At 38.2% G+C, this 17,983-nt stretch overlaps 1 protein-coding gene, 2 long non-coding RNA genes and 1 pseudogene across 4 annotated transcripts; 1 reads left to right on the forward strand and 3 right to left on the reverse strand.

The window, feature by feature from the left end:
• Nucleotides 1–454: 454 nt before the first annotated feature.
• LOC143566797 (uncharacterized) lies at nucleotides 455–1,463 on the reverse strand. Its single transcript, XR_013141289.1, has 4 exons — nucleotides 1,238–1,463; nucleotides 804–971; nucleotides 636–728; nucleotides 455–553 (listed from the first exon to the last, which is right to left on the reverse strand). It is a non-coding gene; the product is annotated as an uncharacterized LOC143566797 (long non-coding RNA).
• A 4,117-nt stretch (nucleotides 1,464–5,580) lies between these two features.
• Nucleotides 5,581–9,235, reverse strand: LOC143566808 (ceramide kinase-like; annotated as a pseudogene). The gene is made up of 8 exons (XR_013141291.1): nucleotides 9,146–9,235; nucleotides 8,177–8,369; nucleotides 7,587–7,671; nucleotides 6,609–6,757; nucleotides 6,394–6,494; nucleotides 5,969–6,306; nucleotides 5,815–5,881; nucleotides 5,581–5,718 (listed from the first exon to the last, which is right to left on the reverse strand). The product of XR_013141291.1 is annotated as a ceramide kinase-like (transcript).
• Nucleotides 9,236–9,320: 85 nt separating this feature from the next.
• On the reverse strand, nucleotides 9,321–10,060 carry LOC143566804 (uncharacterized). Its single transcript, XR_013141290.1, has 3 exons — nucleotides 9,923–10,060; nucleotides 9,489–9,656; nucleotides 9,321–9,413 (listed from the first exon to the last, which is right to left on the reverse strand). It is a non-coding gene; the product is annotated as an uncharacterized LOC143566804 (long non-coding RNA).
• Nucleotides 10,061–14,829: 4,769 nt separating this feature from the next.
• Nucleotides 14,830–16,790, forward strand: LOC143566803 (uncharacterized). Its single transcript, XM_077053401.1, has 5 exons — nucleotides 14,830–14,908; nucleotides 15,016–15,163; nucleotides 15,246–15,472; nucleotides 16,135–16,392; nucleotides 16,462–16,790. The coding sequence occupies exons 1-5, from the start codon at nucleotides 14,867–14,869 to the stop codon at nucleotides 16,765–16,767; spliced, it is 981 nt and encodes a 326-aa protein (XP_076909516.1). The 5' UTR covers nucleotides 14,830–14,866; the 3' UTR covers nucleotides 16,768–16,790.
• The last annotated feature ends 1,193 nt before the right edge of the window (nucleotides 16,791–17,983 follow it).

A 17,983-nucleotide genomic window follows, 5' to 3' on the forward strand; every position in this document is an offset into this window, starting at 1 on the left:
AATATCATATTTCATGAAAAAAAATTCAAATATGATAATATAAACAATTTTATGGAAAAAAAAATTATGAAGGATTGAAAAAAAATTATAAAGGATTTGAATTTGAAAACCCCAGGTGGCGCCTAGATTAATCTAGTAGCCGCCTGGATTTATAAAATTAAGTAGCCGCCTAGAAAAAAAACCATCCCATCCGACGCCTACAAAATCCACCTGACGCCTAAAAAATCCACCCGGTGCCTGGTTTCGAAATAACCAGGCAGAGCCAGGAACATTTTTGTCCGACGGTAAAAAAAAGGTGGCTGACGGGAAACATTCTTGGCGCGTGTCCCTCGGTCATTTGGGTAGAATAACTAGGTGGCCCGATTGGTTTTGGGCTGGACATAATAGAACGGGTGTGAGTTGAATGGACATTTTGGTCATTTTCCCATTGTTTTATAGTGTTTAGAAATACAAAACTTACAACAGCAACAACTCCATCATATGAAGCAAGATCCTCATTTGTAATAGAACTCATTGCCTCGAAAGCATGACCTGCGCGCTCTGTCACAATAACCTATAAAATAAAAGTTATCAAGATTTAACAAACCGAAAGTATTTGAAAACACGATTTTTAAATCACAAATGTTGTGTGGTACCTTTGTTTTTATTTCGGCTTGAGAAAAGAGCAGAGCAACGTTTTCCCAAATTTGACATCCGTTTCCTTTTCCACTCCTCGGGTTAACAAAAACCTAATCAAGATTTATAAAAAACTAGAAAACGACAATCGTCATTAAGATTAAGTGACCAGTAATTATTAAACATACCAGAAGATTGTTAGGCCTGTCGGTTTGCATGCCAAGCAACGTGTTTAATTGATTAACCCATGTTTTACATGTTTGCTTGTTGTCATGACCAAAAGTGTAAACAACTGGAGTCAAACGAGACGGTTGACTTTTTGACATTTGGACACCATGCACTCTGAACCTGTACATCTGCAAGAAACTAATCAAATTTAAGGTCGGCCCCTAAAAGGTGTCGAATTTAATGAATATTTAACTGTAACGGGTCAAACGGCTTGACTACAACTAATCGTTTGACCCGTTGTTTTACTTAATTCATGTTGGCCCGTTTTGACTAGTATTATATACCCGTTTGAACCATAAACCATTGACTCATTTGAACCATAGCCCGTTTTGACCTGTTTGAACCATAGCCCGTATTAACCCGTCACCCAAATCCATTGATATGACAAGCAAACCTCGGATAAATGACCAGACAAGCATCCTGCGGTTTCATGTACAAAGCCCCAATCAGTGAACTCAACAGCATAAATCTCAGAAATATTGATAAAAGTATCGGTTTTGGAAGCATATAGTATCCCAAAACAACTTGAGCTATCTTCCTGTTTATTCAAGTCAAATTATAACAAATGCATAAGGTCAACATTGCATACTAATGTGTAGTAATTCCCGACACAACACGAAAATAAACAGGTTTTGGGCTGTCATGTTTAATTCGTTTAATTAATTAAATAGGCGGTTTAATTCATTCTAAACCCGTTTAAAAATAAAATAAAAGGTTAAAAATGTATATTTAATAAGGTTAACCGGCCAACCTGTTTTTGACACATTTACAACCCGACAATTTGTCACGTATTTTACTAGTTTAGATAGTCAATAAAACATATGGGTTGTGTTCGGGTAGAACTAGAGGTGGCAATCTTGACCCAAAGCATTTCAAATGAGTCAGTTTGGGTTGCTTTGAAATTTGTATGGGTTGGTTTGGGTCAGATATTTTAACTAAAAGGGTCAATTGGGTGAATGATAGTGTTGATGACATTTTGTGTGTTAAGATAGTTTATGTGATATATGTAAAATATAATGTAATAAGGATAAGAATTATATATCGCTTTAAACAATATATAAAGTATGTTGTAAAAGAATATACATATCATTTTTATGATGTGTATATATATGTGAAATAAATAAACTTGTATATTAAGAAAGAAAATATATTCAATTTCAGATAAAAGAAAAAGAATAAAAGATAAAAATATGTCTCGACAAAGTGATAATCGAGAGGCCTCCCGAAAGGAAGCCGAAAGACGTGAGGAAAGAGGGAAAGGTCCCGAGAACGAAAGAGAGGAACCAATTCCCGATAAAGAGCACGAAAAGCCAAAAAGAGTCTGAGCGTTAAGGCTAGAACTTCAAATTGATCTTATTGATCAAATCAAATCCGCTCAAACTCAAGCGATTAATGAAAACAAGATCTCCGATGAAAAATGTAACGGCACCATTGACTCGCTTGTCAAAGGTGACGATGGTATCCTTAGAATGAGAAACCGGATTTGGGTACCGATCATTGAAGACTTGCGTGAAAAGATTATGAACGAAGCCCATAAGTCTAAGTACATGATGCACCCCGGTAGTAATAAAATGTCTCAAAATCTTAAATCAAACTACTGGTGGAACAGAATGAAAAAGGATATCGCTTCGCACGTAGCAAAATGTCTTACTTGTTTGAAAGTCAAGGCTGAACACCAAAAGCCTTCGGGACTGCTTCAACAACCCGAACTTCCCATATGGAAGTTGGAGTTAACAACCATTTATTTCATAACCAAACTCCCAAAGACGACTCGACAACATAACGCAATATGGGTGATTGTAGACCGATTGACAAAGTCCGTACATTTCATACCTATCAATGAGTCGTACTCAATGGATAGATTAGCACGTATTTATGTGAACAACATTATTGCTTTACATGGAGTACCGCTATCTATAATCTCTGATCGAGATAGTCGCTTTACGTCTCACTTTTGGAAAAGATTCCAACAAGCACTTGACACCAAATTAAACCTTTGCACCGCCTATCATCCACAAACCAATGGGCAAAGCAAAAGGACAATTCAAACGTTGGAAGATATGCTCCGAGCTTGTGTGATTGACTTTGGTGGAAGTTGGGATGACCACTTACCACTAATGGAATTTTCATACAATAATAGCTATCACGCAAGTATTCAAGCCGCACCATTCGAGGCATTATATGGACGAAAATGTAGAACACCCGTGCGCTGGTTTGAGACCGGAGATAATCAATTATCTGGACCCAAGATAGTCCAAGAAACCACCGACAAAGTTCTTCAAATCCAAGAACGACTTAAGACGGCACGTGATCGCCAAAACAGTTACGCCGATGTCCGTCGTAAGCCGTTAGAGTTCAATGTTGGTGACAAAGTACTTTTGAAAGTCCGCCATGGAAAGGTATAGTATGATTCGGCAAGAAAGGAAAATTAAGTCCTCGATTCGTTGGACCCTTCGAGGTACTCGAACGAATTGGTACCGTTGCATATCGTTTGCGACTACCCGAGGAAATGCAAGGAATACACGACGTATTCCATATCTCGAATTTGCGTAAGTGTCTAGCTGACGAATCTTTTTCGACGCCACTAAAAGACGTAGAAATTAACGAGAACTTAAAATCGTAGAAAATCCAATTCAAATCGAAGATTCAAAATTAAAAAAACTTAAAAGACGAACTTTGAAAATCGTGAAGGTAAAATGGGATTCCCGAAGAGAACCCGAGTATACATGGGAACTCGAGTCCGAAATGAGAAAGAAATACCCCCACTTTTTCTCGTAAGCAATCTCGAGGACGAGATTTATTTCAAGATGGGGAGGATGTAACATCACGTAAATTTTGGGCCAAAACTATCAATTTTCAAACTCAATGGGCTAAAATGAAAATTCTGATTTCCTGACCCATCGCGCTACGCGATGGATCAGAAGAGAGCCCCATCACGTACCGCGATGGGGTATCTGACACAACGTGACACGTGTGAAACGTGGCACACGGTGGCAACGTCTGCCGCCACTTGTCACCACGTGGCAACACGTCTGCCACGTGGCGCGGCGCCTGCCACGTGTCGCCACGTGATAGGTCTATGCTGTGACTCAGCAAGCCTACATCGCGGTACGCGATGGACTTGCCAAGGGACCCATCGCGGTACGCGATGGGGTCCAAAATTGGCTTTATAAATAGCAGCCACGGGATTCATTCCCAACACACCAAATCTCACACATTTACTCTAACTTCTCTCACTACCTAGAAATACGTGCCATCGATCCATCTCGTTTTCTGTGCCTGATTCCTCGTTTTCCGTGCCCACTACCTCGAAATACGTGTCATTTCCCGACGACATTCCAAACAAGAAGGAGGTGCTGTCCCGACGTCCCGACGATTATCTCGAAGTGCGTGCTGAGAAGAGTTGGTGTCTCAATAAACGTGTCAAAGGGTTGATCAAGCGTGTGTTGATAAAGAGAATAGAGTCGAAGTGCTGCCCGAGTGAGTAGGGTATATTAAGCCAAGACAGGTATGCATAATGCCCGAATAGAATAAAAATAAAATATTATCGAGACTTAATACCCCAAGTCGAAGTTATTCTCGATAAACAAAGAAACATATAACAATGAAAATAAAGAAAAGAAAAATAAAAATATATATATGTGTATATGATAATTCTTTGTTATAAAATATATTATTTATGTATAATGAGTATACTTAAATAATAAAGAAATAAATACGTTTCTTAAAGAAGAAGAAACGTCGGGTTTTATAAATAAACTAAAGGTTTATAAATATTACTTTTTAACTAAAGGTTTTAAAGTAAAAGAGATATTGAACTAAAGGTTCATCGAGATAAATAAGACTAAAGGTCTTAATCCGGATCGTGTATCCAACTAACAAAAGTTATACTCGTACTATAGGTGCGAGATAGCAAGAGAAAGACTCACGGACGGTGTTGGAAGCCGATCCCATTGAAAAGGTGAATACGCCCCACTTTTACAAACTTGTTTTCAAACAATCAAACGTGTTATGTGTAAAACTTTACATGAGGCTAAGCGTGTCTCTAAAAACATTGTAAATAAGAGTATAAGCCTAGCCCTCAGGCTGTAGTATACGTTTGTCTGGATCCTTACATATGTGGAACGCAGTGGGCACATCGCACCACGCTTGGTCACGACCTCCAGCCACGATGGGCCGAACCAAAGTATGTTCGAGTGAGAATGACCTTGTGTATATTTATGGTATCTAAGTACGTCAAAACGCTGCGGTGTTTTGCTGACGTGACCTAGTGTAGAGACTCGAGTTTATGATGATTTTTTAACTTGATTATTCCTAAGCCAAGATGGGCCGAAACTTACGTGGTCTCGAGGGGTGATTAAGTAAAGAAAATATTTTAGCGTCAGCATATTCACTAGCATTCGTTGCTAGCATTCGTTGCTGACGTATTTTATAACATTTTGCAGGTAATCAAGATTAGAGCTTGAAGGACGAAGGCTCAAGAATCCGATGGCTCGGATAATTTTGTGTAAATATTAAAATATGGTGGTTTTGTAAAACATATAAACAAGTAAAACCAAACGAGACTTTTGTCTCGTCTTTTGTATTGTAAATATTTATAATATCGATCCTTAAGCTTTTATAAGTCTTCCGCTAATAACCATAACTCTGATTTATTTACAAATATGGTACCAACTATGGATCACACGCCTAGGCCCTAAAGTGGGTGTGGCATGTGTCGTTTCACATTCGATGAAACTATGTTTCAGGACCAGAAGCAAACGCATTAACAAGCCCGCGAAAGACTTGTGCAGATAGTTTGTGAGCCATAAGAACCTCACCATCAGCGTTCCACACGCTCTTCTCCCCAAATGAAGTGAGTGTGAACGTCTTCGTCTGCACAAAAAATAAATAAACAAAAAGTAATCCAACATTGCACACGAATAAAGAAGACGGTTTATATTCAACAACAAAAGTAGAGAAAACTTGTACCTTATAACGTTCCACAAACTCAAAGTTCAATGGATTTCCACCCTTCTTTGCTAGTTGCATTAGGTGCCTACATATCGTAAATAAAGATAAAATAGTTTTTTTTTATTTTAATTTTAATTTAACGATTTCACCAATTAAAATTAAAAAATAATACCATAAGTAGAAAGCGCGCGGGCAGCCTTTGATCAAAATAAGATGCAAGAACCCGTTTGAAAGATGCGCATCAGCGACCAAGCCATCAGGCGCCTTTTCATTTCTGCACGAAATAACCGCAGCACTAATACTAAGAAACCGTCCTTTAACTGTAACCAGCTTTGATTCTTGTTGTGGGTCCATCGTTTGATTTGCGTTACAAATGTGACACTTGGCACGACATGGGACCCTTTTGGGGTTCTTTGGTAGGACCAACATGTCTTTAATCTTTTTTGATTGGTCCGTGTGTCTGTTTTCTCCGGTTCAACTTTCATAAACGCTACCTTTGCCTCGTATGACCTTAAAAACAAACGGGGGGGGGGGGGGGTGTCAGGTTTTGAAATATTAATAATGACCGAGAATACAGTTGTAAACATTAACCAATACCTGTGTTTAAGAAACACTTTTGTTCCTGCGTAATCATATCTTTTTGGTCCCATCCATCGATATTTTTCGCTCTTTGATGACATCGCCATAAAATCCATATCTAGTAACATTAATAAAAATTTAAAAATATACCCAAAAAATAACAAATGAAACTGAGAAAAATACGAATAAAGAAATTACATCACATGAGGAGAAAAAAACGATAGGACTCTATCCAGCAAACGAAGCAGTATATCGTACACGGGGATTGTTTTTGGATATTTGTGATGTTTTCCATGTTACAATCTGAGCTATATCCAGGCGTATTCTTTTACCGATAATAATTTGCAATGCTGATGTCACAGGATCACGAGCTCCAGTTGTACTGCAAGAATAGAGAATACAAAGGCGGTTTTTGCTTGTTTCAATGGGGCTCATGCCCAAGATTTTTTGACTGTTGTGCCCATTGAAGGTCTTGGGCAACGTATGTCGGAAGTTGAATACAGATCCATCCTTAAATACCGGCTCATGATTCCTATTTTCCCTCCAGATGAATCATGCCCCATTTGTAAAAAAGCATGTTTGAATAAATTTGGTGATCATGCCCTCCACTGTAAGGAATTGCCGGGGTTCAAGTATCGTCACGACTGGGTTAGAGATGTCCTATGGGATGTGCTTAGGCGTGCCGGGATCTCAGCAAAAAAGAGGCACGTGTTAACTTTCTGGCTGATCCGAGAGAGAGAAGATCTACACTGCGTCCTGCGGACGTTCTTGTGTTTGGATGGGCAGGGGGTAAGCATGCATGTGTTGACCTCACTGGGGTGTCACCATGGTGGGGCTGAGAGACAGTGGTTTCGTTCCGAGACAGGCGGTTTTGAGAGCGGAATCTAGGAAGGTTGCTAAGCATGAGGCAGCGTGTTTGGAGAATCAGCAAGTGTTCATTCCATTTGCCTTCGACACATTTGGATCTCTAGCTCCCGAGGCGGTTCGTTTCTTGGAACGGGTGCAGAAGGTGGTCCACAGTGACTCGCAGAGCCCGAGGAACCAAGGATTTATATTTAGTAGAATAGGTTTTGCGATCCAAAAGGGGATAGCGGCGCAGCTTGTTGCTCACTTACCGATAATAAAGTAAAACTGCTATATGTAAAGATATTGAAATCATATGTTAAAAATAAAATTACTAAGAAATTTCATATGCTAGAAATGAAAAATACCATATGACAATAGCATCGGTGGACCCGGAAGGAATGAGTCCAAAGCGAAATCGGTCATTTGGGAAAGAAATCTCGAGATCGCGGTCTGCTTACAAAAATATGCAATGTTGAATAATCAGAATTGGATATTGTAAAATGACCAAAAAGGATATCCTAGTACATTGTTAGCATATAAATTTAAAATACGACAATAACTTATTTTTATTAATTATTATAATAATATTATTATAATTTATACATTATTTAACTTCTAATAGCTCTGCTTTGAATGAAATTTTACTGTGCATGTTTGGTTGATATTATTTAATTTCAATAAATTCAGCTAAATTTCAATAAATTATATTTTTTAATAATATAAACCTTTTTTATAAATTTTAGAGACTTATGTCATATTAGGACCTTTTTGTCATTTTCAAAAAGTTAAAAGGATTAAATAATGCAAATTACAAGGACTGCTTTAGAAACTGAAACAAAAAAAATCCAGGGGCTTCACTGTCAAGCTTCTTAAAGTTAAAGGATCTAATTAAGAACAAATAAAGTACGGGGACTTTTATACAAATTTCAAATAATAAAAACTTCCAAAAACTTACTAATATTTGAGGCTTGTGATTCATCAAGTAGTGAAGGCAATGGTTCATCCATAGTTACGGTTGGACCGGGGCCAACTATGGCTTTACTGGTATAGCCTGTTTGACCATGGTCCGATGGGACAGCTGGGTATGGAGCTTTATGTCTTGACAACAAAACGCCATTTAGAATCTCATTAAAAAGACCATCACCTCCCTGAATCACATCATATATATTATAGTTCAAATAAAAAAAATCCTAGACTTTATAAATCCAAGTGGATTTTTCTAGGCTTCGGGTGGTTTCTTCCAGGCATAAGGTGTTTTTTTTCTAGGCGGTTACTAGATTTAATAAATCCAAGCGGCTACTATATTAATCTAAGCGTCACCTGGTTTTTCGAATTCATATCCTTTTAAGAACTTTTTTCATATTATAAAAATCTGATTATGAAAACTTACGTATATAAAAAAAAGAATCAAACAATTTTCATAACTTAAGTTATAAGATCTTTTTTTAATAAGGATTTTTTTTCAATAATCATATTTCATGAAAAAAAAATTCAAATATGATATTATAAACAATTTTATGGAAAAAAAATTATGAAGGATTGAAAAAAAATTATAAAGGATTTGAATTTGAAAACCTCAGGTGGCGCCTAGATTAATCTAGTAGCCGCCTGGATTTATAAAATCAAGTAGCCGCCTAGAAAAAAAACCATCCCATCCGACGCCTACAAAATCCACCTGACGCCTAAAAAATCCACCCAGTGCCTGGTTTCGAAATAACCAGGCGGGGCCAGGAACATTTTTGTCCGGCGGTAAAAAAAGGTGGCTGACGGGAAACATTCTTGGCGCGTGTCCCTCGGTCATTTGGGTAGAATAACTAGGTGGCCCGATTGGTTTTGGGCTGGACATAATAGAACGGGTGTGAGTTGAATGGACATTTTGGTCATTTTCCCATTGTTTTATAGTGTTTAGAAATACAAAACTTACAACAGCAACAACTCCATCTTATGAAGCAAGATCCTCATTTGTAATAGAACTCATTGCCTCGAAAGCATGACCTGTGCGCTCTGTCACAATAAACTATAAAATAAAAGTTATCAAGATTTAACAAACCGAAAGTATTTGAAAACACGATTTTTAAATCACAAATGTTGTGTGGTACCTTTGTTTTTATTTCGGCTTGAGAAAAGAGCAGAGCAACGTTTTCCCAAATTTGACATCCGTTTCCTTTTCCACTCCTCGGGTTAACAAAAACCTAATCAAGATTTATAAAAAACTAGAAAACGACAATCGTCATTAAGATTAAGTGACCAGTAATTATTAAACATACCAGAAGATTGTTAGGCCTGTCGGTTTGCATGCCAAGCAACGTGTTTAATTGATTAACCCATGTTTTACATGTTTGCTTGTTGTCATGACCAAAAGTGTAAACAACTGGAGTCAAACGAGACGGTTGACTTTTTGACATTTGGACACCATGCACTCTGAACCTGTACATCTGCAAGAAACTAATCAAATTTAAGGTCGGCCCCTAAAAGGTGTCGAATTTAATGAATATTTAACTGTAACGGGTCAAACGGCTTGACTACAACTAATCGTTTGACCCGTTGTTTTACTTAATTCATGTTGGCCCGTTTTGACTAGTATTATATACCCGTTTGAACCATAAACCATTGACTCATTTGAACCATAGCCCGTTTTGACCTGTTTGAACCATAGCCCGTATTAACCCGTCACCCAAATCCATTGATATGACAAGCAAACCTCGGATAAATGACCAGACAAGCATCCTGCGGTTTCATGTACAAAGCCCCAATCAGTGAACTCAACAGCATAAATCTCAGAAATATTGATAAAAGTATCGGTTTTGGAAGCATATAGTATCCCAAAACAACTTGAGCTATCTTCCTGTTTATTCAAGTCAAATTATAACCAATGCATAAGGTCAACATTGCATACTAATGTGTAGTAATTCCCGACACAACATGAAAATAAACAGGTTTTGGGTTGTCAAGTTTAATCCGTTTAATTAATTAAATAGGCGGTTTAATTCATTCTAAACCCGTTTAAAAATAAAATAAAAGGTCAAAAATGTATATTTAATAAGGTTAACCGGCCAACCTGTTTTTGACACATTTACAACCCGACAATTTGTCACGTGTTTGACTAGTTTAGATAGTCAATAAAACATATGGGTTGTGTTCGGGTAGAACTAGAGGTGGCAATCTTGACCCAAAGCATTTCAAATGAGTCACTTTGGGTTGCTTTGAAATTTGTATGGGTTGGTTTGGGTCAGATATTTTAACTAAACGTATCTTCATAATCGATCCCGTACTCCTGGGAAAAACCACGTGCCACTAATCGAGCCTTATATCTTTCTATCGACCCGCCGGCCCGTCTTTTAATTTTAAAAACCCACTTACACGAAATTGGTTTTACATCACCCGGCTTCGGAACAAGATGCCAGGTCTCGTTACTGGCTAAAGCATCTAACTCTTGCTTCATTGCTTCCATCCACTTAGGATCTCGTACAACTTGTTCTACCGTCTCGGGTTCGAATTCTTGACTAACAAGTAAGGCAACGTTTGCATACTTCGGGTTCTGTTTTCTGACTCGATCAGACCTCCGGACAGCCGGTACATCACCTTCGGTATTAACTGGTACAACTAAGGTGCTGGTTTGACCGTTTGTTTGACTAACTAACGACCCGGTTCGCCATGGATCAGAACGTGGCCCATTTCGTGTTCTTGAAAATTCACGTTCGGTGTTAATTGTTTGTTCAGATTGTTCTTCTAGGTCATTGTCACCAACCTGAACCCTAACATACTCATCACACTCTTTTTGTAAGTCATGTGTGTCGGGTAAGACTTCCTTACTTGGTGACTACCATGATGAGTATTCATAAAATATTACGTCCCGAGACACATAAATTTGCCCGGTACTCGGCTCACAACATCGCCACCCTTTCTTTTCATTATCGTAACCAACAAAAATACATCTCGTTGCTTTTTTCTCTAACTTGTGTCTGAGATGCCCCGGGATGAACACGTAACACACGCATCCAAATACTCGAAAGTAACTAACATTCGGTTGGATTTTGAACATCTTCTCGTATGGTGACTCGTATCCCATTCCTAGTTGTGGCAATCGGTTACTTATAAACGCAGCGGTACTCATTGCCTCCGCCCAAAATCTCCCCGGTACATTTTTTGTTGCGCATCATGCTTCCGATCATGTCGGTTAGGGTGCGATTCTTTCTCTCCGAAACCCCCTTTTGCTCGGGAGTATTAGAACACGTTAGTTGGCGTTTAATTCTATTTTCTTTTAGAAACAAGGAAAATTCACGGGACGTATACTCGCCTTCGTTATCGGAACAGAGGCACTCGATGCTCCTTTTTAGATCCCGTTTTGGCTTCTAACTTGAATTCTTTTAAACGTTCAAACGCCTCGGCTTTCTCCTTCATGAAATATACCCACAAATATTTCGTATAATCATCAATAAATGATATCATATAACTCATACCTCTAATTGACGGTTGTTTCACCGGACCGAACACATCGGTATGAACTAGCTCGAGAGGGGCTTTAGCGCGATAACTAGGGTTATCAAACAGTTGCTTATGAGCCTTTCCAAACTAACAACCGCCACACACCACATCCGTTTTTACTTTGAGTTCGGGTATTCCCGCCACCAACTTCTTTTTCACGATTAATTGAAGTTTATCATACCTGACGCGGCTTAAACGTTGATGCCACAAATCCGCGTTTAGATTCCTTTTCACCTTATTCACATACGAAGTCCCGACAGACAATACATAAACCGAGTCTCTCTTACTCCCTTGAATAACAGGTATGGAATTAGTTTCGAACTTATCGAAAATACTCACTTCGTTTGGCCCGAACAGAACATATTGTCCGGTGTCGGTGATTTGAGGAACCGACAACAGGTTCTTTTTCATGCTGGGAATATGAAACACGTTTTTAAGAACAAAACCACTTTCCTCGGAATCTGATGAGAGATCAACCTCACCAATATGAGCTATGCCGTGTCGCGAATCATCGGCTATAAATACCACCTGATTACCCTCGTACTTAACCGGGTTCTTTAACCGCTCCTTTTCACCCGTTAAGTGATTCGAACAACCCGAATCCACAATCCAATCATTTAATAAATTTAAAGAGAGTTTTACCGTAGCCATTAAAGCATGAACTTCTTCAATTCCGGCATAATGGGCCTCGACATCCCAAGGCTCTTCAGTTCGATTTTGCGTTGTTGCGGTGTTTCCTTCTTCAGTTGCACTCGCTGTACAATACTTTGCGATGTGTCCTCGCATGCCACAATTATAACACTTAAAAGTTTTAAACGACGGACGTTTACCCTTTTTATTGCGGTTCCTATTCTTTCGATCAATGCTTCCTTCCTGTTGGTTTTGTTCCTCGGGTCTATTTCGATCCCACAGTTTCTTTTTGCTGTAACCATCGTTGGGTTTGAACTTTCCTTTTCCTTTGCCCGCAAACAACGCCTCGTTTTCTTGCTTCGGTACAGCGGAGATCGACACACCGACACACCGGCCATCTGTTTGGCTAAGTATTCCTGTCCGGATAATAACTTTTCAAATTTCGAGAGTGACGGTTGAGTCGGCCAACCTTGAACAGCAGCGACAAACGACTGAAATTCCGTCCTCAACCCGTGAATAATAATCCGTTTCATCATCGCGTCTCCGATCCTTGATTGTTGATCTAATTCGGCAATCTCACGACAAAGCGATTTCACTTTATGGAAGTACTTTGGAATTGTCATATCCTTCTGAGTAACCGAAAGCAACTCGTTTTCAAGAAGTTGTAATCGGGTGTCGTTTTTCTTCGTAAATAGTCGTTCAAGAATATCTCATGCATGCTTCGGTGTTTCGGATTCTTGAAAGTGATCTAACATCTCCTCTTCAACTGTTTTTTTTAACACGAACATCGCTCTCCCGACTTTTACTCGCCACTTCCCGATGGCACCTCCGGTGTCGTTTCTTGGCACCTGCGTTTCGGTTTCGATGGTTACCTCCAAAAGGTCCTGACCTTGGAGGTATGACATAACATATGTCGACCAAACCTGGTAATTAGTTTGATTCAGCCGTTTACTTCCCGCGACAAACGACATGTTGGCCATCTGTTAAGTTTCTTCTCCTTCACTCGTAAGCTTTCAATCTACAGCTAGGATAATCGCCGGTGGCAATCGTCCGTGAGACACGAGTCTTTGCTGGACTTCGATTGATAACCACGATTTCGTGCGAACGAATCGGGTCCGTTAGACACGACTCTTTGCTGACTTAGTTTTTCTTTGACAAACAAAAAGGCTCCAACTTTTTATTAAGAGAAAAAAACGACTAACGAAAAAACTTAATAAACCTATATATGTGAATCAAGGGTTTATATAACACCCTTAATTCGAGTCCTACTCGTATTCAAATACACAATTTGAACCCAACTCAAATAGGTTTTAGGATAAGACTAGCCTAATTAAAATAAGACAAACTTATTAATAATAATAAACGAATTATTATTTAAATCTCCTCCAAGCCACTCAATGAGATTTATCAAACCGCCCTTAAATATCGTCTCGTTTAACAGTACCTTAACAGTATATTTGTACCAATAAAAGAAGCATATATTAGCCGGCATATTGTGAATAAAAGTCACAAATAAAATTAAAGAAAAAGGTTGTTTTTGAACTCTATCGACTTGGTGGCTTTATGGAGGACGACACTTTATTTAAATTGTGGGTGTTACTTTCATGTGTTCTTTTGTAAGTTTGTCCTACTAACTATTAGTCTATTACATCAAAAAAAAAAGAGACATAACATATACCGTCGTATAAAAATGGCGTTTTACACAAATTTAAAATATAATTACGCATCACAAAATAAAATAAGGCCGGCATATTAATAAGCAATATAAGGTTATGGTGATGACGATGTGATATAACCTAAAGAAATATATATTTGTAAACTATAGGTATGAGAGCGCCCACAATAAGAGGTTTACAACTCTAATGGTTTAATCAAGAATACAATTTTTTTTTTATTAAAAAACGGCCTTTTAATGGCTAGAAGTTTTTTTTTAAATAACTAAAATCTAGAAATAATAAAGCACATACCTTCATCCATTTATTATTACCATACTATACAATTCTCATTAAAACATCCATTTTCAACATAAAAATGGATGATTACACCACATCTCAATCAATGCCACAATTGTAGAAGTATGTGATCAGATGACAGTTTATGAAGATTTGTAGTTATGAAAAAATGCATGTTTTTGAAAGAATTTATCGAAGCTGATGAGGCAACTCTTGTGAATGCTTGTTGTTGTGGGTGCTCTAAGTTGCATTTAGTTCTCAATGGTTATAAATTCTATTAATTACTGATTATGATATCATATATGCAAAGGATACATGTAGAGAGTAAGTTACTTTATGAAGACTGAAATACCCTTACACACCAGAAAGCTAGTTATTCATTTAACAAAAAGGTACCAAAAATCAGTTTTCTTATAACATAAACTATAATTAATTAATAGGTGACAATGTGACATTGACATTGCAAAATGCCATAAAGATACTCCAAGAATTGAGATCATATAGTCCTAGCTAGCAACACCTATATTTGATCCAGTCATCACCAATTCCCAGCATTCACTAAATTATTCAGATTCACCATGGTTAAAGCAATTAGACTTCATGAACATGGAGCCCCTGAGGTACTGATTCTCTTTTATGTAAATAGTTAATATTCAAGCAATTTCGGCTCCGATTCTTGGCTTATTGCTAGTGTTCGCTTATTAATGTAATTGAGTTAATGGTACAGATGATGAAACTAGATGATGTGGAGTTAGGAGAACCGAAAACCGGAGAAATCAAAATGAAAAACATCGCGATTGGAATAAACTATCTAGACGTTTATATGCGCAAAGGCCTACTTATTGGTTATTCTCCACCATTACCTTACACACCCGGTATATTAGTTTTAATGTTTGATCCAAATCATGATTAATATTAGTTAAAATTTAAGTTAATTAACTTACTATCAAAATGAAGGTATGGAGGCAGCTGGAGTTGTAATAGCAATAGGTCCAGAAGTCACCAGTTGTAAGGTTGGAGATATTGTGGCATATGCCGGTTTCCCGGTGTGCGCATACGCTGAAGAACAGATACTTCCAGCTGAAAGAGTCGTACACGTACCGCCATCTATTGATCCTATCATAGCTGCCGCTGCCATCTTTAAGGGATTAACGGCTCTAGTTTTAGTCCGCCGGTGCTTTAAGGTAATTCAAAATTTCTTTTAATCAATTGTTCCTCAACTTTTTTTAATAAGGAAAATTGGTTTTTATTGGTCCCAACTATTGCCTTCTGATCATTGCTGGTCCCAACTAACGAATTGGTCACTAATGGTACCAACTTTTAATGTATTTGTTCCTAACGGTCTGCGGCTAATAGAATCCTAACGCCGTTAGTTTCAAGTCGCTGGAAAAACGTTTTTGCCCAGGAAAGTCAATTTTTTTGCCGGAAAACATCACCTAAACACCGCCACCACCACCAATTGACTCACTGCCAACCAATCACCATCACTTAAGCACCATCAACTGATTCTGACAATGGTACTAGTGTTCCGGCGACCTCAATAATTGAGGTTTTTACTATAAAAATGTTCCTAAAGGTACGATAAAAAGTTAGCATAATGTTTGGGATAAAATTGTTGAGTTTTCGGGAAAAAATGTGTGTTTTCCGGCGAAAATTTTTCCGGCAACCTGAAACTAACGAAATTATATTAGTCGCAATCTGTTAGGAACAAATACGTTAAAAGTTGGGACCGTCAGCAGCCAATTCGTTAGTTGGGACCGGCAGTGACCAAAAGACGATAGTCGGGACTAATAAAAACCAATTTTCCTTTTAATAAAATATGTAACTATCATTTTGCTATATCCAGGTTGGACCTGGGCATACAATACTTTACCATGCAGCGGCTGGAGGTGTTGGATCTTTAGCGTGCCAATGGGCGAACGCTCTTGGGGCTACAGTTATTGGGACCGTTTCAACGAAAGAGAAAGCGGTTCAAGCGAAGGAAGACGGATGCCACCATGTCATTATTTACAACGAAGAAAACTTTGTTGATCGCGTTATGGAGATCACATCCGGAAAAGGAGTTGATGTAGCCTATGACTCTATTGGGAAAGCCACATTTGAGGTAACTAAAAGTTGTAACAAAACTTAATCTCATAATTAATTAATTAATTAATCACTTGTGGTTATGAAGGGATCGTTGGCGTGCGTGAAGACGTGTGGATACATGGTTTCATTTGGGATGGCATCTGGAGAACCCGAGCTAACGTATAGGCACCTTACATACAAATCGGTATTTTTCACCATTCCACAGTTTTTGCTTTACACAGAAGCACGCAGCGATCTCCTTGCAGCTTCAGAAGAGGTATTCTCTAATATTGAAAAGGGAGTCTTGCGAGTTCGGGTCAACCAGTACCCTCTGTCGCAAGCAGTCCTAGCCCATTCAGATCTTGAGAGTCGGAAAACAACGGGTTCCATTGTGCTGATACCAAATAAGTAATATATTTTCGACAATGCCTAAGCGATTTTCATAAAAATGTGTGTTATTGTGCAGTTTCGATATACTTTGTTGTTACATGTTTCGTGTTATTTTTCGTCAGGTTTGATGTAAATGAATATAATTGCTTGTTTTTTTTCCTCTTTTTGAGGGAAAGGCTAATTATAGGTATAAAATTGAACTAGATAGGACGGAAACGAATGAGACCAGATACGTTCTAGTAACGTTTATAAAACAAACGAAAATATCTAGTAAAATCCTACTGATCATAGCAGAGTTATTGATTGGTCATGAGCATTTCATTTTTCAGAGGGGATAGACAGGCCGCTACTGAGACACCGACATCAAAAACATTAACATTAACAAAAAGTACATTTCTATAAAACTCATATGGAAGAAAGTTTATTATAATATCAAAAATAATCTTCAAACATTACAACCAGGCCTTCATTTATAGGCTATAATGGTAACCGAACGTAAAGTCTAGTGAAAGTAACCGACATATCAACTGATAGTCAGAAATAGAAAACGTAACCGGAATATTTATTTCCACAGAAGAACACAAAATACAAAATAATTGGGCATTAGGTATCATATTAGTACTCAGGGTAACAACACTATAGAACTTGTATTTTATTTTACTCTCCATGTCTGAATTGGCTCGGGCCGCTTGTGACAAAGGGTACTTGTGATTTATACTAACCCGCACGACTCTCTTCTCAATATTAGAGAATAGCTCTTCTGAAGCTGCGAGGAGCTCGTTTGGTTCTTTCATGTAAAGCAATTTTTCCTCTCCAAAGATTCAAGTTGAGATCTTCTTGCTTTTGGCTTTTCACGTCTCAGCTTAGGGGTCGTGAGTTATATCCCTCATCGATGGCCTAGATTGTTGGAATATCTTGGTATTCCTCAAAGTGAAGCTACAATAATGTTCTGTGATAACAAGTCCACAATCAACTTAAGCAAGAATCCCATCATGCATAGCCGGTCTAAACACAATGAACTCAAAACACAATTTTATTCGTGAAATGGTTAATCAGGATCAAGTTAAGTTGGAACACTGTAACACAAATGAACAACTCGCTGATGTGTTGACCAAGGTTGTGACTCGTGAAAAGTTTGTGTATTTTAGGCACTGGCTAGGAGTTGTGGAGCATTGATCAAGGGAAAATATGATCAATGTCTTGTTTATGCACTTGTGCAGCTGGTCTATTCTTGCACG

This window comes from Bidens hawaiensis, unplaced genomic scaffold (assembly GCF_021521415.1).
Source record: "Bidens hawaiensis isolate Kalapana, Puna unplaced genomic scaffold, B.hawaiensis_p1.1 tig00023052_1, whole genome shotgun sequence".
NCBI classification, from domain to species: Eukaryota; Viridiplantae; Streptophyta; class Magnoliopsida; order Asterales; family Asteraceae; genus Bidens; species Bidens hawaiensis.

Excerpts from the sequence above, each read along its gene's own strand:
- LOC143566803 (XM_077053401.1), top strand. The coding sequence starts at position 14,867 with ATGGTTAAAGCAATTAGACTTCATGAACATGGAGCCCCTGAG. Across the intron at positions 15,164-15,245 it reads ACCATTACCTTACACACCCG|GTATGGAGGCAGCTGGAGTT; the intron begins GTATATTAGTTT and ends ATCAAAATGAAG. Across the intron at positions 16,393-16,461 it reads TTGGGAAAGCCACATTTGAG|GGATCGTTGGCGTGCGTGAA; the intron begins GTAACTAAAAGT and ends GTGGTTATGAAG.